The sequence below is a fragment of the Plecotus auritus genome, assembly GCF_963455305.1.
Source record: "Plecotus auritus genome assembly, chromosome: 1".
Classification (NCBI taxonomy): domain Eukaryota; kingdom Metazoa; phylum Chordata; class Mammalia; order Chiroptera; family Vespertilionidae; genus Plecotus; species Plecotus auritus.
The window spans coordinates 100,018,291-100,039,701 of record NC_137770.1 but is presented as its reverse complement, the minus strand read 5'-3'; the positions used below and the strand labels follow the sequence as shown (position 1 = coordinate 100,039,701).

Sequence of the window (21,411 nt, the reverse complement as noted above, 5' to 3'; positions counted from 1 at the left end):
CTTTATTATAGTATCATGTCTGGTTCTGTATTATTTTAAAGAGGCTGCTGAGAATCTTAAGGAGATAATGAAAAAGTCAACAAAAAGATTACAGGAACAAGGAAAGATGAAAGGAAATGAGTTGTTTCACTGAGGAATAAATAGCTATTGAATGACTTCGTTATCTTCAAGTATACTAAGGGTTATTACGGGTGAGACGTTGTTCTGTACCAACAAGGAAAAAATTTATTGAAACTGTGGCTTCCAGGCAGGAGGCTGGGCAACATATGATCTTAAAGAGCTGGACCGCTCCGGTTCACAAATACTAGAAACTGTGTGGAAGCACCTGAGAAGATGTGCAGAAGTGACAATAAGAATGCTTTTCTGATTGGGATGAGGAAAAAGTTCTGGAAATGGAAAGTGGTGATTGCACAACCTGTGAATCTACTTAAAAAAAAGAATGCTTTAAAACTCCTTATATTTTTCAGGTACTGACATGCTAAAATAAGCATAAAAAGTTGAGTGTATCAGTGAGAAATACTAAGATAATCAGTACTTGTAGTAAATGGTTCAAATATCTCCTCTCAAATATTAGAAGTTGATATGGAGCCATGGTGTAGAAACCGAACTACGGCCCGTCGCATGATAGCAAGAGGAGGGGTAGGAGAAAGGAGACAGGGTCCTTCTTGCCTGTGCGGCAGCCTTCATTAGAAATCTCAGCCAACGGGTCTACAAGCAAAGGAATTTGAAGACTCAGTGCTATGAGAGGCCCTGGAGTTGGCACGCTGATTCCAAACCCATGTTGACACACAGATGCTATCAAGGACCCACCTGGCCGCCCTTACGGGCAACAGCCATGCTTATAAGAGACAAGACTGGGATTCTAACTCAGCAAGAATGGTCTGAAAAGCATTAGCTTGTAGAACAGGGCAATGGTTTCTAAGTGAGACCTTTTTTTCCAATGCAATGTTAAGCAGAATCCCAATAAATGAAGAGGAGCACCGTTCTGCTGAAGAGAAAATGCTAGAACACACATTCCTGAATCAGTGCTTGCAATACATTCAAGAATTCCAAGTGCACTACACAACATAGTCTAAATGTCACTGAGAATGAAAGAGGCAAAAAAGTGGCTAAGGAATCATTTAGTTGGTTGGATCAAATACTATGATTAGGAGCATCTAGACTGCGAATTTATTGCCACGTGTTTGAGAGCACTGTTAAACTGAAAGTTATAGCTAGAGAATAATTAAGTAGGCCAATGTATACATGGCATTTTCATTTAAAGGACAACCAAATTCCTTTCAAATCTATTTAGATAATATTCGGTTCATTCATCCATTCAATCAATGTTTATTGTACTATTATTAAACATAAGATACCGTGACAAAAAATAAAAGAAAAAGAAACACAGGCTCTCCACGTCAGGGTTTGCAGTCTAACATGGAAGACAAATGAATGCACAAATAATTCTAAGAATACAATGCCTCTCTTCAAACACATGGGCAGGCTTACCCAGTATGGGCTGCCTGCTGCCAAGGCGGGAGGCTGGAGCTCTTGAAGCAAGCTAAGAAGGTGAAGCCAGGCCAGGACAGGTACAAGAGGGAATGGATCCTAGTTGGAAAATAGGTCTTCAAAGCAAAAGGGGCTAAAAAACTTTGAGACCTGTATTAAGGGCCAAAGGAGCAGAGAAATACCTGGAAATGAATCAAGGACCAGCGATTGAAATGGGCTGTCAAGCTGCTTCTCAAACGTGCTCCTCAAAGAACACTTACAAAGAAAAATAAACATCCATGGAAAGTTTGGGGGCAACGTCCTGAGAGGGGAATAAAGAACAATTTTCTCTGATGTCTTTGTTTTACCTTTAAAAATTAATGCCAATATTATACCCTGCTCTCTACCCACCAAGATGTGCAGATTCCCGGAGCCCATGAAAGAACACAGGGCACCACAGTGACACACCTGCCAGTGAAGACGCACTGGCCAGTGGAAGGTGGGCTGGACTGTCAGAGAAAGCAAAGGGCTGCTGCTTTTAAACCGGGCTTTTAAATGTCCCCCAGCTACACTTTCTAGGAACACATGTGCCTGTTCCCATAACAAAACAGGCAAATCAAGAGGATGTATGATAAATTCCTTGGGCATTGCATAAATTACGAGTGTTTCAGAAATCAGAGAGGAAGAGAGCATTTAAACTGGGAGGATGAAAGCCTGCTTCAGGAAGCTGGTAAGATTTGAGTTAGTCAATAAAAGATGGTCAGCATTTCCAAGGGCGGTTTTGGAAAAAGGGAATAACACTGAGGGCAGAGGAAAACAAAGAGGGTGATGGTGAATAAGCTTTGTTGAAGTAAAGGCATTGAATGGGCAAAGTCAGAGACAGAAGGACTTTGATGATTTTACTTTATCTTGAAAATAACAGGATATCAATGAAGGTTTTTCATAAGAGAATGGTATGACACAGCTAGAACTACCCAACTAATTCAGTCTATCTATTATCCCTCCTCCAAATGTTCTTATATCATGAACAGCTAACTTTTATTTTATAATAACTATAACATGGTTGCCCTACCGAATGTTCCTTTCACCACTTCAAGTAACGTTCAGGAGTAACAGGGCCAAAGAGTTAAAATCCCAAATATAGAGGAGAGGTGTTATAAATCAAAGAAGACAAATACTAACAATGGAAAAATGGCAAGGACATGAACATGTAATTTATAAGAGAAACTAGAGGCCCAGAGCACGAATTCGTGCACTTGGGGGTGGGGTTTCTCAGCCTGGCCTGTGCCCTCTAGCAGTCCAGGAGCCCTGGGGGATGTCCGGCTGATGGTTTAGTGGGCCTAAGCCATCAGTCAGACATCCTTAGCATTGCCATGGAGTCAGGAGAGGCTCCCACCACTGCCGCTGTGCTTGCCAGCCATGAGCCCGGCTTCTGGCTGAGCGGCGCCCCCCGCTGTGGGAGCACACTGACCACCAGGGGACAGCTCCTGTGTTGAGTGTCTGCCCCCTGGTGGTCAGCATGCATCATAGTGACTGGTCATTCCACCATTATGTCATTTGTATATTAGCCTTTTATTATGTAGGATACGCTGTAGATGAGGCCCCCTAGAACCATAAAAAAATGCAAAAAAATTCACTATTAACTCATTCTCGAATTGCCCCACTTAAAATCAAATTGCCCCCCTGGGGTGTGTGTGTGCTGCATCTTGAAAACCACTGGGCTTAAAAAAAAAAAAGAAAACCACTGGGCTTGACACTTTTCCTCTCTGAGCTTCATTTCTGAATACATACACATATACCATAGGAACTGTAATCTCTTCTCTGCCTACCTCACTGGGTTGTCATGAGCAGGTTCTGAGCTAATAAACCTAGAAATGTTTCATCAAGTAAGTGATGTCTAAACAGGAAGGGATTGTTATTTTTAAGCGCACCGGTACCCTTGCAGGTAGCAGGTGCTGATTAGGGGAGGAGGGCATGATGTTTCCTGGGACTGTAGCTATCGAAGCTTTGCAGAGGGTTCTGCAGGCCTCAGAGGGGCAGGCTCTGGCCAGCAGCCCTGTAGTGGTGGTCGCCCCTGGAGGCACTGGTGGGAGGCAGGGAGTTAGGGTTGCGGCGAGGCCGAAGGGGAAGTAACTGTCAAACCTCCCCGCTTGGTGCCATTCTTTAAATTGTACGCGGCTGTTTCACAGCTGTACCTGCTCAGAGATGCTCCAATCTCCTGGAGCCGGGTGGGGGCTGGGCCAGGGCAGAGCCAGGTGGGCTAGGAGGGCAGGTTTAGCCATGCCCCCAGTGAGGTTCAACGCTGCTGCTGTCCAGGAGGCAGGGGGAAGGGTCTGACCCTGGGGGGCCGCTCAGGCCTGCCTCCACCCAGGTTTGGAGTTGTAGGGAGGAGAGGCGTGCCCAGCCCCGGATGCCTTGGGGGCGCTGATGGGTGGTCGCTGGCGTGCTATTGTTGTGGGCGCCCCTGGCGGGGGTGGCGGGGGAAGAGGTCAGGAGTCGGAGGTGCGGGCTGCAGCTACCCTCGAGGCTGGGTCTTCTCCCCATCCAGTCAGTCTCCCCATCCCCCTGGGGGTGCGGGGCTGGGGTAGGGTGTCCATGCAGGGGGATTGGAAGAGCTCCCCGTCGCTGCTGCTTCTTTCTTCTTTGCAGTCTGGACTCCTGTCAGGCGCTCTCCTCAGACCCCAGGGAACTTGGCTCCAGCCGCCTGCCCCCCTGCTGCACACGCATCAATATGCAAATTGGTCATTACGGGCACACTGTAATGGCAATTAGAATATTACCTCTTTATATGTATAGATAAGCAGTTTAAACCTCTTAACCTCCCTAATTATTAATGTAATAAAAATTAAATAATTGTCTATTAATTTGGCAAAGACCGTCCTATCTAATAAAGAGGTGATATGCAAATTGACCGTCATTCCAACACACAAGATGGCCGCCCCATGTAGTCAAAGATGGCCACCCCCATGTGGACACAAGATGGCTGCCACAAGATGGCTGGCAGGGGAGGGCAGTTAGGGGCAATCAGGCTGGCAGGGGAGCAGTTAGGTGTCGATCAGGCTGGCAGGCAGAAGCAGTTAGGGGCAATCAGGCAGGCAGGCAGGTGAGCGGTTGGGAGTCAGCAGTTCTGGATTGTGAGAGGGATGTCTGACTGCCATTTAGTGGGATTGGACCTAAACGGGCAGTCGGACATCCCTCGAGGGGTTCCAGATTGGAGAGGGTGCAGGCTGGGCTGAGGGACGCCCCCCCCCTCAACCCGGTGCATGAATTTCATGCACAGGGCTTCTAGTAGATTCATAAAACCCATTTTTGGTGAAAGTGCAGGGTTATAGTAACTTTCATATGTTGTTGGTGGGGAACTTTTTCGGAGAGAAATTCAGCAATCCCACTTGGAGGAATTTATCCTACAGAAATATGTACAAGGATATTTACTGCATCATCATTTTACTATGGAAACACTGGGATCAATCCAAACATTGTTCAACAACTGTTGTGAAAAGCACTGCCTTAAATATCAAAGTTTTTCAGGACTCTGCCCTCCACACTCTTTCTGGGTCCTCTCTCCTGGCTCCAGTGACTATCTCTCTATGTGCGGACTCCAGTCCTGACCCCACTTCAGGGCTCCAGACCTGTACATCCAATTGCCTATTGGACAGCCCACTTGGACATTTAAAAGCAACCTTAAAATTATGTTCAAAATGTATTTTTTAAAAATTCTCATGTGAGGATATATGTATTGATTTTAGAGAGAGAGAAAGAGAGAAACATTAATTGGTTGCCTCCTGTATGTGTCCCGACCAGCGATTGAACGCACAATCTAGGATGTACTCTGACTGGGAATCAAACCTGTTGGTGGACAGAACAACACTCCACCAACAGAGACCCAGCCAAGGCTCAAAATTTATTTGACAATCATTTACAAGCCTTAATAAATAGCACCTACTCTGCTGTCCAAGCCAGAAACATTGGACTTACCTCTCTCCTCCTCTCCCTCTCATAGACAATCACCGAGTTCTGTTTATTATAGCTTGTGAAGTACTTTGAATCCTTCTATTTCTCTCCACTCTACCATTATCACTTGATGGGGCTACTGCCAAAGGCCTTCAGTGTTACTTCCCCCTGAAGTCAGAGTGATCTTTCACACATGCAAATCTCAGTACATGACTTACCTCAGCAGAATGCCAATAACTCAGGATGGAGCCCTGCTCCTCACCCAGCTTACCCAGTGGCTCTCCGCATCAGGCCTCCCTCGCCTCTTTCTGCAGCCTTAGCTCTGGCCACATCCCTCCTTATCCTAAATTAGTGGCTCTCAGGTCTGGCTGCACATTTGGATCATGGGGACAACTTTAAAATACCAGTACCCAGGCCTCATTTCATGACAATTAAACCAGAATCTAATGGACAGCCAGAGGGCGCTCTGCTTTACATATAGCAAGGTCTCAGAAGTGGTCTTACTTCCTGGATTCAGACACATCCTCAGCCCCAACCCCCCAGACTTATCCTTCAAGACTCAGCTTAAATGTCATGTTCTCAAGGGACATATCCATTAATCCCCAGGCATAGGGAGGCCCCCCATTCCATGTTCCTGTAGAATCCTTAATTTTCTCTTATGACAACCTAGTAGGCTTTAAATCATCCTAGCCTGCCACTAATGGCTACTCAATAAATAACTACAAAATTAATACAAGAATAAGTTAATTCTAGTATCAGATATGACAGGAAGCCACAGTTGAGGGAAGCTAAAGGAAAAAAAACTATGTGCAAAAAACAATGATGTGCAAGACATAAACCAACACCTGTGACACCTCTGAAAGAATTTCTCATTTCTATGGAATTGTGTGGTGGTGGCAAGCAGAGGCCACGTGGTGCCTATATTCATCATGTCTTCTCATGAAAGCTTTCCCAAAGGAGCATGTCTCATCACTGTCCTCTTAGTTCATCAAAGAGGCTAGACAGTGGTTTCACCCATTTGACAAATGAGAAGACTAAGTCGCTTGCCCAAAATGACCAACATAAACCAGAAGAAGACATCAGATCTGGGCCACACATCTGCTGTTGCTCCAGGCATTATGTTTTCTCTTCCAGAGCAAACAGTGGAACAGCAGACTTATAGAATGCTGAAGCTAACATTCCTGTAGCAACTTTATCTGAACCGTATTTCATGCAGTACTTATTAAGGTGCCCATTAAAGTCTTGCTAGTAATTGAAAAATTATATATGTGCAATGAGGATGAATTAATGTTAACAGAAGAACTTTAACTTTTGCATCTCCTGACTTTTTACTTTTATGTTGTACCTTGACCTTGCATTTTTTAGGGGTTCTTTACATTTTATATGTAGGTATAAAGACGTATTTGAGATATAATTCCATTAGCCATACAAGCAACTTCATAGGCTATTATGTTGCATCAACTTCTTCCATAGAAATAAATTGTTAAAGATATTATTCCTGGAACAGAATAAATTCTTGGAATTACTGAGTAACTTATGTGCTGTACCACTGTTCCAAGAACACATTACTTATTTTATCATGACAAACTAAAGTTATTAATCTTCTGGCTTCCATTTCAACAATGAGAAATGCTGGGAGATGCACAGACACCTGCATTACATTTTGGTTCAACTTTATATCACCCATAAACATCTCTGTTTTGGACACCTCGTCCAAACAAATGCTCACAGAATATCCTATGTAGCATTCAATTTTATGAAACTATAAAAGTTCCTTGCTGTTAATTACAGAGACAAATGTCTCATCACACATTTGGTTACCAGATAGCATAATTAGTTTTCTCCATTAACCTTTCAGATATAAAATTTGATTTCCAAGTAAAAAAAACATTGTAAAACCCTTGGAATTCAAATAGCACAGTATATTTGTACACATTTGGAAAAAATAGGCAATACTAAAAAAAATAATGTTATGGATTATTATATATAAGGATACTGATTGTCTGGAATACTGAAATAAAATCTGTCTAAACTTCTTAATGATTCTATAATATATGATCAAATGTGCATGTAATAAGCTGTCCTTATATAGAAACGAGGCACAATAACCTGACCATGAATGGAATGTGCCCTTTGAACTCTCTCTTTTGGGTATGGTGATGGGTTCCAACTGATCCATCACAATCTCTCCTTTGTTCCCCAGTCATATGGGTATCTGAGAGACAACACATGAGGGAAGGGTCTCAGGTCTATGGCAATGCAATAGTTTTTTTTTTACTCAAAGCTAAATGACCCCACAACCTTGGCTTGCTAAGGACCACGCTCTAGCTCACATATGTAGGGGTGTTTTTGATTGTCACAATGACTAGATGGGTGTTCCCAACATTGTGTGTGTGTGTGTGTGTGTGTGTGTGTGTGTGTGTGTGTGTGTGTGTATATTGCCAATACTCAGAGGCTGGAATCAAGACCTTCTGCAATGTGTGACAGTCCTGCACAAGACTATCCCGACTCAACAGACCATCTCACTCAGATCAGCTAACTAGTGGCAAATTACATTTTAATATGGTTTTTAAAAAATATTTTTACTGATTTTTTTTTTTTTTTTTTTTTTTTTTTTTTAGAGAGGAAGGGAGAGGGAGAGAGAAAGAGAAACATTGATGTGAGAGCTGAACATGGATTGACTGCCTCCTATACACTCTCTACTGGGGATTGAGCTATGTATGTGCCCTGACGGAGAATCAAACTGGCAACCTTTTGGTGCTTGAGACAATAGTCAACCAACCAAGCCGTACAAGCAACGTCATAGGCTATTATGTTGCATCAACTTCTTCCATAGAAATAAATTGTTAAACCAAGCCACACCAGCCAGGGCAATTTTAACATGTTTTAAATGGTACTCATTAATTTATTCAAAATTACTTATTCAGAGTCTACTCTGTGCCAAGTATTGTGCACTAAGAACACAGTAAACTCAAGGTCTTATCCTACAGGAATTCAAGCTAAGACCTGAGGGATATGAAGGATCCTTAGGCAGAGGCCAGCAGAGCAGATGCCAGGGTCACAGTACTGCAATAGTCCAGAGGCACCTTTGCTTCGTGCAGTGACTCTGCAAGGCCCTAGCGGGGCTGGCACACAAAGGCACATTGGTGCATCCTATTTCAGAGCTCAAGTTTAGAAAGGGTCTGCCATTAACCAAATGAAAAAGAAAAAAATACGTGATGAAAAATAAACATTCCCTTGTCAATGTTGACATATTTTACTCCTGATTTGTGAGGTCCAGTAAGCTAGTAAGAGGATGTATAAATTTTCACCTTGAAAGCCAGGGTGGGAGCTTAGAGATAAGCATTGGATGATAAAGTTTAAAAATGGATGACTTGGCCACTTTATTTTAAACTGAAAGTTGGACTCCTCACTCATTCACTGAGCATCTATTGATGTTTGTTATGTGACCAACATGGTGCTGGGCAGTGTGGACACTGAGATGTTCTATGGAGTGACATTCAGAAGTATGTCACTTTGTGAGAGACATGCTCAGGATGCTGTGGAAGGGCAGATGAGAGGGAATCAGAGAAGACTCCCTGGAGGAGATTACCTCAACAGAGGGCCAAGAAAAGGAGAGGGAGGAAGGTGCAAGTGTGGTATCCAAACAGAGGAGGTGGCATGTTCAGCCACTGAGGTGAGAAAGTGACTGGCTTAAAGAGGGGAAGTAGGGCCACTGCAGGCAAGAAAAGAGGTTAGGTGTGGCTGAAGCCCAGGAGGCAGAAGGGAAGTGTCACAGGAAAGCTCCAAGTAGACAGGTGGCAGTGCAAGCACGGTCTTATAGGTTATGCCTACAAGTCCAGGTCCTAATCTGAAAGCCACAGACGACCAAGAAGCTCAGGCAGGAGAGCAACCCTCAGAGTTGTGCACGTGCACCAGGAGCTAAAGGCAACCAGATAAACCACTGCAGGTTCCGTCCGCTCCTCTCCCCACCCACAGCCCACCCCTGCCACTGCTGTTACACACCTTTCCAGGGAATGTTCTCTCTAATCATCTGCTGACTTATAAGAATGACAGACTTGCCATGTAAACTCCTAGATCTATTTTTAACCTTAAGATGCAAAACATACTGTTCCCAAGTCTTTATTTTATCTTATAGATGGCCATGTTATTCTCTTCCAAAAGTAAAAATCCATATTCCCATGGGAACCAGAAAGGCTAAATTGTTAACATATCTCCTTAGAGTCTGTCCTTCTTGGGGATTTTTTAATGCTTTGGTCAAGATTGGTGGAGAAAAAGCAAACTATCACAATATATCACACGTATCAATCATGGGGTGGGGCTAAACCACACCAGCCTTTATGAGAGACAGAAGGAGACAGCTTTCCCTCGAGACACTGCCTTGCGGAGCAGGCCCCACTTGGTGCAGCTGTATGCAGGGACTGTTCCCACACAAACGTGACTTCTGCCAAGTTATCTTGGTTAATGCATGGCTTTGTTTTCTTAAATTAAGGTGGGAAATTTAAGAAATGCTGCCTCCTGTGGACCGGAGAACTAGACAATGCCAAAATCAAGTTAAAAACAGGCCAATATTATGTTAAGCACCTTAATATTATAGCAGAATTCCGAACCGACAGAGCATATGCTATTTTTCAATTTTGCTTTTCAACATGTAACTGGCTTTCAAAAAGATTTCGAGTTGAATCTCACAAATCAACACCAGAAACCCCAAATTTCTATGTTAGTTGAGTATCTTTAAAAAGCTTCTTCCAGTTAAATACGGCACATTTTAGTTTGGCTCGCTAAATGTCATTAAAGTCTCAACATAACAGTATATTTTGAAACAAATCTTCAGAATGCTATACAACAGAGTCCAATATATTCATGCATTTAGGTAATGAAGATTTGAACTTTTTCTTGATACCTTCCTATTCAGAAGAATAAAGAGAAGGGGATAATAACAAGAACATAGCATTTTCTACTTTGAAAAAGTGTTTGACCATATAGGACTTCCTATATGCTGTAGGGAAACCTGATGAGGGGGTAGGGCCAATGTTACTATCCTAGAAGATAAAACCTTCAAGAGTTTTGTCCAAGGTTTTATTACATGATCACCTGAGATCCCAGCCAAGGTTTTCTGACTTTAAACCTGACTTCTCTCTAGTATGCTTTATAGCCGGAAAAGGCTCCTGGGTAATGTTTGAACTGGGCTTTAAAGACTGATGGGAGAGACAGGTTTGTAATAGATGAAGTGCAGACTGAGGTAAGACCTGGGAGGAGACTGGTATGGAGAAACTTAGATGGTGAAAGGAACCAAGGTGAGAACAGGAAAGATGCTTCAGGAAGGAGTGATGAGAGACCAGTTGGGCATAAGCAAATGTTTTTTAGTAAGGAGGAGGAGGGAAATAAGGCTAGAAGGTTAGAAATAGCCAACAGCAAAGGAGGGAGGTGAGTGGGACTTCACTTCCTCAAAGGCTGTATGGCCAAGTACAAAGAAATGTGGCAAGCCAAGTCCAAATCCAGGCTCCTATCTACGAGCTATCTGACCTTAGGCAAACTGACATTTCATCTGAAAATGGACATAACAATATCTTCTCAGAATTGGTGCAAAGGGTAAATAAGATTCAGAATGGGAAGTGCCCAGCATACAACAGATGTTAAACAAACCTCAGTTTTTCTCTTCCCAAATGGGTCCTGGGGCTGTCCCATGTCCACCCTTCTCCTTCTATCTATGGTTCCCCTTCACATCTGAAGTCCCATTCTGTTGAGGAGAGGATGAGGGGTTATGATTAAGATCAGTCTGCTTGGTTAGAAGGGGAGGGGTCAGGACTGCAGGCTGCTCTGACACAGTGAGGAGTGAAGAACTGGATGTAACTACTAATTACCGTGTGACCTTGGGCAAATCACTTCCATCTCTGAGCTCGGCTACCCATTTGTGTAACAGATATAACACAGACCTTATGATGTAGTTGTGCTATTAAGTGATAGTGACAGTAAGACAGGCCTAACTGCAAATGCCTCCCAAACTCTGGGCAGTAAGTAATATATAAGAATGACTAAGTCTGCATCTGTAACTACAGAAACACGTTAATCTGTGCACTTACTAGTATGTTCAAAGATGCCATCAGTGCTGAAGTTTCCTCAAAAGGCTCATCTTTCACTTTGCTTGCAATCAGTGTGTGTGTGTGGGGGGGAGGGGGCTTTATTTTTTTTACTACATTGGTTAGTATAAATTATGAATTAAATGTTTTCTTTTCTCCTGCATCCAGGAGTGAATTCATTAAATTCTCAGGTAGTAATCCAAAACAATAGGTCCTATTCTTAAAAATAGGCAAAGTGAAAAGGGACCAAAGCCAGCCTATCTATGTGTTGAACAACATCCAACGGACCTTCAGGTTGTCTTATAATGAAGGCTACTGCAATTTTATGAGATTAGTCAAACTTTAAAACAACATTGTATATAAAAATCACTCTTGAAGCTCTAAATGCCTTTTAAATAACTAAAGTTAAAACTTATAAAGCAAAACTAAACATTGAGAGCTACCATGACTTCTCATTTATAAGGTAACTAGTAAGTTAATAGATGGCATAAAAATTAAGACTTACATCCTTTTTTGAAAGGAGAAAATGTATGCTAACCCTAAAATAGTTTTGAAGCCTTGTTTTGGATCCATAGTACAACCAGATACACTTTTAGCGCTGCAGGAAACTTTGGAAACAATCTAGATCAGGGGTGGGCAAACTTTTTGACTCGAGGGCCACAATGGGTTCTTAAACTGGACCGGAGGGCTGGAACAAAAGCATGGATGGAGTGTTTGTGTGAACTAATATAAATTCAAAGTAAAGGAGCGGAGGGGAGAGCAAGAGAACCGGATAGAACAGCCGGATCCGGCCCGCGGGCCGTAGTTTGCCCACGGCTGATCTAGAAGGAGGTTTTAAAATTGTGATGAGGGTACCCTAAAAGTTCTGTAGAGGCCTGCAGGGATGGGGAGGCAGAGGAATGTGGGACATGGCACCAGGTGCTCTGGGTCTCCCCGACCTGCTTCAAGCAGCCCCACCCTCTTTTACCTGTTAGACATATTGGGGGTTCCACAGGGGAGTGCATTAAACAAAGCATTTCATGGGGTTAAGGCAGCCGTGGGCAAACTACGGCTCGCGGGCCGGATCCGGCCCGTTCGGCTGTTCTATCTGGCCCGCGGAGCCGAAAGAGCAGAGTGTTCTCTTGCTCTCCCCTCCGCTCCTTTACTTTGAATTTATATTAGTTCACACAAACACTCCATCCATGCTTTTGTTCCGGCCCTCCGGTCCAGTTTAAGAACCCATTGTGGCCCTCGAGTCAAAAAGTTTGCCCACCCCTGGGTTAAGGGCATGATTCTGGAGACAGACAAACCCTGGATTTATCCTGGTTCTGTCACTGAGTAATTAGGTGAACTCCTCAAATTCCTCATCCATAAATGGGAAATGATAATAACTTTCTTGGGACAATTAATGGGACAACATACAGGAAGTGGGTAACATAGTGCCTGACACACAGCTAGCTCTCCATAAATGACACCTACTATTATTGGCCACATTCCTAACCTCAAGAGCCACTCTTAGTGTACGGTCTCCTTCACTCCACCACCAAAAAAGGTGAGAACTGACATGAAAGAGGTCAGAGACATGGGGACATAGTGGGCCATGGTGCTGAGCGTGGAGCTTTAGAGAGAAGCAGAGAAGAAACACTCTCATTTCCAAATGATGTGCTTTTTTGTGGATGTGGGGGGGTGTGTATGTGTGTGTGTGTGTCTTTCTTTTCCTCTCTATTGGACCTTCCTTTTTTTTTTTAATCCTCTCCAGAGCATATGTTTTTTGCTGACTTTAAAGAGAGAGAGAGAGAGAGAGAGAGAGAGAGAGAGAGAGAGAGAGAGAGAGAGAGACATCAATCTGTTACCTCCAGTAACCCCAACCGGGGATCGAGCCTGTAATCCTTTGGTGTACAGGACGATGTTCTAACCGACTAAGCAACCCAGCTAAGGCTTGGACCTTTATTTTATTTGAGGCTTCTTCCCACTCTGAGAACTCCAGCCACAGAGACAGTGGAAACATTAGAGCTTGGAAGGAGGCCCAGCTCCCAAGCCCTTTGAGGCCAAACAAGAACAGGAAGGTACCCAGGCAAGTGGGCTCTGGGGGAGAGCTCCCCATCTCAAACATGGACCAATCCACTTTTCAGGAAGGAGAATCACACTGTGATCAGGGCCTAATTCTCTCATTTGGAAAAGTGGGAAGGAATTTTTCAAGTGTCTCATTTTTGAGGAGACTCTGGGACCCTTGAGGGGGCAGCTGTTCTCAGGAAAGCCACTGAAAACAGACTCAAAAGTTCAGAGATCTAGTCTGGCCAGGAGTGGCACAGTGGTTGAGCATCGACCTATGAACCAGAGTTCATGGTTCGATTCCTGGTCAGGGCATATGACTGAGTTGTGGGCTCGATCCCCAGTGTGGGGGGCACGTGCAGGAGGCGGCTCATCAATATTTTTCTCTCTCTATCTCCTTTCCTCTCTGAAATCAATAAAAGTATTTTTTTTTAAAGTTCAGAGATCTCAACCCTGCTCACTTGGCATGGCTACTACACCTGTACTTCATTTTCTGAAAGTTGTATAGCTGAACCAAATATTAAAAAGAACAGGCCGCCCTCGCCAGTTTGGCTCTGTGGATAGAGTGTTGTCCCATTGACTAAAGGGAAGGATTCCAGGTTCAATTGATCCCGGCCCTGGAGGCAACCAATTGATGTGTGTGTGTCTCTCTCTCACATTGATATTATCTCTCTCTGTCTCACCCCTTCTCTTCCACTCTCTCTAAAAACCAATGGAAAAATATCGTTAGGTGAGGATCAACCAAAAAAAAAAATATTTGTTAAGTGAATAAATGACTGACATTGAACACTTGAAAAATATATGGTTCAAATTTATATACTTCAATAATAAAAAACCAACATTCAATGTCAACAAAGAGATTTTACTAAGTGTTTCTGTTATTGTTCTGAATAATAAGTTCATTAACTGCCTCATTAAAATACTTTTTAAAAGTGCCTTGCTACCAGCTAAGGTTTCTTCGATGATCCTTGAACTTGCCTGGCTCAACCTGCTGGAGGAAACAGATCTTTGGACAGGAGATTTGGGTTTGCTCCAGGTTCTGCTGTTTATGAGCAACTCACTTTAACTCTGAGCTTGTTTCCTCTGCTGGGTAGCAGGATTGATAACACCCACCCTAACTACCTTGCAAGAACACTGTAAAAATCATGAGATGACAGATATGAAAGCAGGATCTGAACTGCAAAGTGCAGACCACACTGAAAGTCTGGTTATAATGACCCTTATCCTCTGCTGTGGCTCACATCACCCCTCCCACCTGCAATCTTGTCCAAATCCCCATCATCCAAATCTTTCCATAGTTCAAGGTCTAGCTTCTCAGTAACTCTCCAACAGAACCGGAACTGGATCCTTCCCTTTCAACTCTGCTTTTGCCCGCTGCCTTAATGGTTCACAAATGTCATTTAATTATCCATCACACAGAAAGGTAGTACAGTGGAGTGTTTGTAGCTCAGGCGGACTTGCAGGGGATCCCAGCTATAGCATTTGCTATTTGAAACCTCTAGTGCCTACTTAGCATCTCTAAGTCTCATCTACAAAACCGGGACGATAATGATTCTTACAGATTTGCTCTCAGAGGAAATGACATTATTCTCATAAAGTACTCAAGGCTGTGCATACAGTAAGTGCTCAAACAACTGTAGGTGTTATGACTACTGAATCTTGTTCCTTCACTGTGTCCTGAATTTGTCCTATCTCCCCAACTGAATTTTTATCCTTGAGAGCGGGGACCCTGTCCTATCCATTAATTTTGTTACCCCCAAACCCACTTCCATTTCAGAAAAGTGCTCAGTTCATAGTTTTTCCCTACGAACACCTGTTGAATTGATTAAAGTGAATTAAGTTGTTCTTCTCTAAACAGTGCTCAAATCTTTACAATAGTCCATCACAGCCAGCTTGACAAAGTCAATGTGCTCAGGGTAAAGTAACTTACTTATGCTAGCCCTATTATCACACTAAAATGTGTGATACCCAAAGCACACAGCCCAGCTATTCCCACTACTGAGTTGTCCTCCCATGTCGGACACCCTACATAGTCAACAGCCTAAAAATATTGCAGAGAAATAGATTTCCTGTGGGGACCTCTGCAAAATTCTGGAGCACTTTCTTTTCCCAAGACATGACCTTTAATCTTTTAATTGCAGATAGCATCATGGGTGACACACGTGTGAACACAGAAAATGCTGAACAGCAAACTGAGGACCATGTTTTAGGGCTGCATTATGGGTGAAACAGTTCTTCTGGTGTTTTCCTAACAAACTTCCTTGGATGTCATAAAACTCCCACCAATCTCTATACCGTAGTAAGTAATATTATGGATAGATGCTGGTGACTTACAAAACAAACATGATTTAACTCTATGTTTTCAGAAGAGTAATTACAAACTAAAAAAAAGTCCATTTTATAATGTCAACAACAAAATTCTTAATTTTATATGCTATCCATAACTATTCCCAATTGCTCTAGAAATTATGCTTGTGTAATCACTTGCTTTTCCACTTAAAAACTGACCAGGAGATAAAATAAAAATGTTCTTTAGGAAGCATGTCAATTCTTGCCCAGAATGAATGAAAGATTGAAAAGTAACCCAGGCACACTTTCATGCTGTTCAGTCTTTCGTCTCCTGATCTCTGAGGCCTTCCTGCCCAATTTGGAAAGCTTATCCCAAGCCTACTCTGTCACTGATGTTCTCTTATCTTCCTAGACTCGAGGTAGGAAAAACGAAAGCAGCAATTACTCCCCCTTCAACAGTGTACATTTTACTGAATTTTGAGCACTAGTATCTTCTTGTTCTTCATCCTCCACTCTTTCATACCCAGAATTAACCTACTGTAAAGCATCCTTGCTGTTTTCCAAGTACACAGCAGATGTGGGGGGGGGGGGGGGGGGGGAAAGCCTGCTTCACTGGAGCATACTAAACCAAAGTCATGCTGCTCCATTTTCATGATAAATGTAAATTTTTTACTAATAGGCAAATTCTTCATTTCAAATGGATAAATCGAGTGGTATCTAGATATAAAATTACAACCGATCAAGTTGAGAAAAACGAAAATACAGAATTCCATCCTACTAAGTTTATGAAACTGGAAAGAGTATAATTCCAGAATATTCTCTCTCTGGGTCATAGCATTTCACTTGACGATTAACCTTTTGGTTTTTAGTTCTCTTAAGAGTAAACAGGTGCTGAGAGCAATGCTGGCCTCAGTAATATTCTCTCCCGCGCTGGAAAGATCCATGTGCCTTCAATGACCACTTGTGTAAGAAATGCTATGACCCTCCTATTTTACCTCTATTAAGTGTCTGTTTGATTTCTCCGTCCTTTGTCACCCATCCTTTCTCTTCCTCAAAGCAAAAAAGAGAGATCCTGGTGACAGACCACTATGCCACCTGGCTTTCACATTGTTTTAATTTGTAGTATTACTCACCCTGGGTCTGAGCAACAATCTGCTTCCTTAAACTCTGTCAACTCTCCCCCATTCTGACCTTTGCTTTTAATCACTCTTGCCCACACTTTCCCCCATTCTCTGCTTCCTTACTGTGCAGCATCCAGTCCTCCCCCAAAAAGCGGTGGAGAGGCATCCAGGATGGGCAAGGTCATAGCCAAAAGCCACCATTTACTCTCCACTCTGATTTTATGGCTCCTTCACTCCTAGAGGCAAAATCCTAATTTTGGGCTCCAGGTCTGCAGATAAGGAACTGCACATGCCAGGTACCAAAAACTGCACATGGAAAGAATGGCCACATTTTGGGCTACCTACTCATTCATCATGCAGCTACATTTGTCAAAAGGTCTGAGAGATGCTGCTTTTGCTCTCTGTCCCTGAGCTGAGCTAGGAATGAGGACACTGAAAGCAAAGCATGGCCAGTCTCTGACCCCAAATGTTGTCATGAAAAGAACACAAAGCCAGGAAAATGAGGAGCTGCACAATGATAACTAGCACTATCAAGAGGGGGTTAGGCAGACAATCACACTTTTATTTTCCTTGCGCTTTTTGACTGTAGATTTAATTTAATTTTGTCATGGCAGGATTAGCAACCAGGCCACAAAGGTGAAGGGACATAATAATAAGACAGCATATTAATCCTCTATCCCACCCAAGGCAGAAGCAAAACCAAACAAATAGCAGCTTCCTGGAAATTGAATTTCTGTTATCCAGATGTCAAAGATGTAATACCCCAATTACACAAACTATTGCCAGTGAAGCGTGCCAGCGAATATGCAATGTAAATGGGGTGAGCACAGAGCGACAAAACTGCACCGTCAGCATCTGGCTCTGGAAGTGAGTGATAATTAGCACTGTGTGTAGACACTAATAAACATTTATGTCTGAAATTACAACTTTTACCAATGTTAATAAGGGATATATTGGCAATCTGTAAAATAAAAGGTCTTGAAAAGAATGTCATACATTAAGCAATGGCAGACATTTCCCATTCTGGCACAACCCCTTTCCCCCCCTAATTGCAAATGGCCACCTTGTTTTATTGAGGAATTAACTGACTTAAGAACCTACCTAAAAAAATGGGTTGTGTTTCTTTGGCCTCCCCATTGACATCATTGTTGAATTCTGACATCTTATATACCTCATGGTGATAATCTGGGATGAGAAAACAACCAAAAATTAGAATTCTAATGACCTACACAATATGAATAAACAACATAGACTAGAATCTCATTCTATATAGTATGGGTAATCTATACTTTATTTTACAAATATAATTTTCCAGAACTCGGTCAATCACAGAATTTGTAGTTACTAATAATCCCTAAAATTTTGCTTACTCTGAAGTACACAAACTTGAAATATTACTTGGACTTTAGAAAACAGCTTTGCTTGACCACACGGTTTTCAGAGTAAATTTGGCCCATAGATGCCAATTACTAGGCTTCTTTTCTTTCAAATGACAAGGATGTTTATAGGGAAAAGAAAACCATGCCCAACCATAGGCCAGGGGAGGGTTCCAAATTGATCTCCACAACCCATTTTCATGAGCATATGAATAACAGTATGCTTTAATTATCTGGTACTCTCAGTTTACCCAGAAAAATCCCCACCTTTAAGCAGCTTAGAGGCAATCACACTGGAAAAATACTGACTTGTTATTTCAAATACAGTATAATTGGAATAAGAAAGCAAGATTTACATCTTTCACGCAAGTGAGTCTTCTGCATTCAGCTACTGTGCTTTAATATGCAATAGTTTATTTTCTAAAAAGCACCTGCAGAGATAAGAATCAGACCCATAATTCAGGGGGAAAAAGAAAAAAAAAGGAAGAAAAACTTGCTATGTCAGTCAACTTTAAAATACAATATTTTACAAGTTTCTCTATAGAGGCTACTGTGCTTTCACAATCCATTTCTAAAAAAGTAGGATCAACTAGGTAAGCAAAGAGAAGTTCCTTCTTAACAGCTATTTTTATGGCCTTGAACCTCACAGGACAAGGTCTACAGAAGTACTCTCACTTTTAAGATAAAGTAGTAAGTTCCCCGAGGTCATAAATAAGTAGGCAGCCTACATTCCTGAATGAATCAGACAAATAGGCCAATCATACATGGAGAGATTTTTAAAGTACAAATGACTGAGCAATCAACACCGCTAGGGAAAAAAATGTACATAGAAAGAGGACAGAGCCAAATATTTTGAATTCGTAAAACTATTTCAGACCTCTTTCATTAAGAAGTGTCAAACTAAAGCAGGGGAAACAGATACAAGTAGATCTTCAAAATCTGTAAGAAAACCATTTTCAGACCAACTGAAAGCAAGCTTTATTGACTTTACATGATAGTGAGGTTAGCTTGCAATTGCCCTCTAATTTTCACCAGCTTATATGTAACTCCCCCAGACTGTTAAAACAATTGCCTTGCTCTCTACTCTGATACCAAAGTTAGACAAAGCAACCAAGGAAAAATGGACAAGTTCTGCGGTTTGGTTTTGGCCTCAAGTTGATTCAAAGATATTTAAACCGAGTGGTTCTAAACTCAATATTAGGACTTGTGACATTGCCATGAAAAAAAGTCACCTGCCTCTCATTTAAAGTGACACGGTGCATTTCCATAGACATGTTTTACATCTGTTCTTATTTTAAGTTCTGACCATTTTTTTAAAAAAAGGTCAAATCAGGAAAATAAAGACTCTAACAAGTAACTGAACACACTGTTCAATAATGATAGTATTCAACTTTCCCCTCCCCTGATAAAATCAGCCCAAGCCCAGACACTGCGGTGCACACCTGTTAAATCATCAGGAACTGACTGGGTTTTTTTTTTTTTTTTAAATGACACTTATCTGACTGATAAGTGATCTATTCTAAGATACCTTTGCAACTCAAATAACGTACCTAGAAATGATTTCGGAAATTGACAATTCTTATATGGGTTTGTATGGCTCATGAGCTTCTTTCTCGTTCTTAAAAGAATCACCTCCACCCTCTTCTTTTCTCTTTGGGGGTAAAAAAACCCCAAGCTCACAATCACCGGTCGGGATCGGTGTCCGCACGGCCTGATGAAAGGCAGTTCTCCCCCAGCCCCCAACCTGGCCACGGGAGTGGAATACCAAAGAGGGCTCTCAGCTCCCCAAGTGTCATTGTTTGCTAATTTCCTTAGTGGCCTCCGACTTGTTTACCTGGAATAACAACCTCCCGCCTCCCCCGGACAACTTTGCTCGCCTCCCGGGGTGCGCGGCTGCGACCCCCGCGGGAGGGAACTCGGGGGTCCCGGAGCCCGGCAGGGGCGCGGGCCGCGCGGGGCTGTGGACGCGGCGCCACGTCCTTGCCCGTCCGGCGCGCTTACCTCCGCTGAGCAGTTTGAAGCTCTGGGATTTCCTGCTCCTCTTCCTCTCGGAGAACTCCATGGTGCGGGGGCAGCGCTGCGGCCGGGCGGCGGGTCACCCGGCGGCGGGGGCGCCGGGACCAAGGTCCGTCTCCGGGATCCGCAGGGGGGAGGCCGGGGGAAGGGAAGAGCCGCCTGGAACCCGCGCGGGGGCTGCGGCGCGCGGGGCTCGGCGGGAAGCGCTTTCCCGGGAGAAGTTGCCCCCTCCCGGCCGCCGCCCGGGCCCCTCCGCACGCCCCCCGACCCCGGCTCCTTCCCGGCTCCGGGGAAAACGCGGCTGGAGCCGAACTTTCCGTGGGGGAGCGAGTTGGGGGCGGGGGCGGCGGGCGCCCCGGGGTGTCGCCGCGGGCCGGCCTGGGCGCAGCTCGGGGCGCGGCGGGGGCGGGGGCGGCGGCGACGGCGAGCGCGGCCCCGGGGACGCGGCGGGCGGGCCGGAGGCGGCGGCGGCGGCGGCGGGTGCGAGCCGGGTCGGGGCGCTGACCGCCCCCGCGGGAGGAGGGGCGCCGGGAGGGGGCGGCGCCGCTGGGACCCCGGGGCCACCTGCTGGTGGAGCGCGGCCGCGGCCATCCCCGGGGCCCCGGCCGCCGCCACCCACCCACCTGGCCGCGCGCGCCCCGAGGAGGAGCCGGAGGCCGCGGCACAATTCGGCCCGGCCCCGCCGGCTCCCTCGGGGTCCTTAAGCCAGCGCGGGGGTGGGGAGGGGGGCGCGAGGAGTCGTGGCGCTGCAGCTCGCCGGCCTGTGGCTGCCGCTCCCTGGGGTCGGTCTTGTTATAAATAGTCCTGGGTGTCTGGAATCCTCCTGGCCAGCCCCTCCTTGCCTTCAGATCCAGGATGTCCAAGGGCGAGACTCACTGGTTTTAGGCAAGTTTTAGGAAAAACAAGTACCTGAAACTTAACTATCTGCAAGGAAACGAAGAGATTTTAGAATTTATTGGTGAGAAGAGTATAGAAAGAGTGAGCTTCAATTCTTTACCCCAATGCAAGGAGGGATGTAGGAAAATCCAGAGTTATATTTAAGTAGAGAACTTGGAGCGGGTGGACGGGTGAAGTGCA

General features: G+C 44.1%; 1 protein-coding gene across 5 annotated transcripts in view; it reads right to left on the bottom strand.

The window, feature by feature from the left end:
• BEND7 (BEN domain containing 7) overlaps positions 1 to 20,496 on the bottom strand; it is a 102,689-nt gene extending 82,193 nt beyond the window's left edge. For all 5 annotated transcript variants that reach the window (XM_080677473.1, XM_080677471.1, XM_080677472.1 and 2 more), the window contains exons 1-2: positions 20,320 to 20,496; positions 18,044 to 18,127 (exon numbers count right to left, since the gene is read on the bottom strand). In XM_080677473.1, coding sequence (XP_080533599.1) covers positions 18,044 to 18,127; positions 20,320 to 20,380 — 145 coding nt within the window. In that variant the 5' untranslated portion in view covers positions 20,381 to 20,496. The remainder of the gene's footprint in view (positions 1 to 18,043; positions 18,128 to 20,319) is intronic.
• Positions 20,497 to 21,411: the final 915 nt, after the last annotated feature.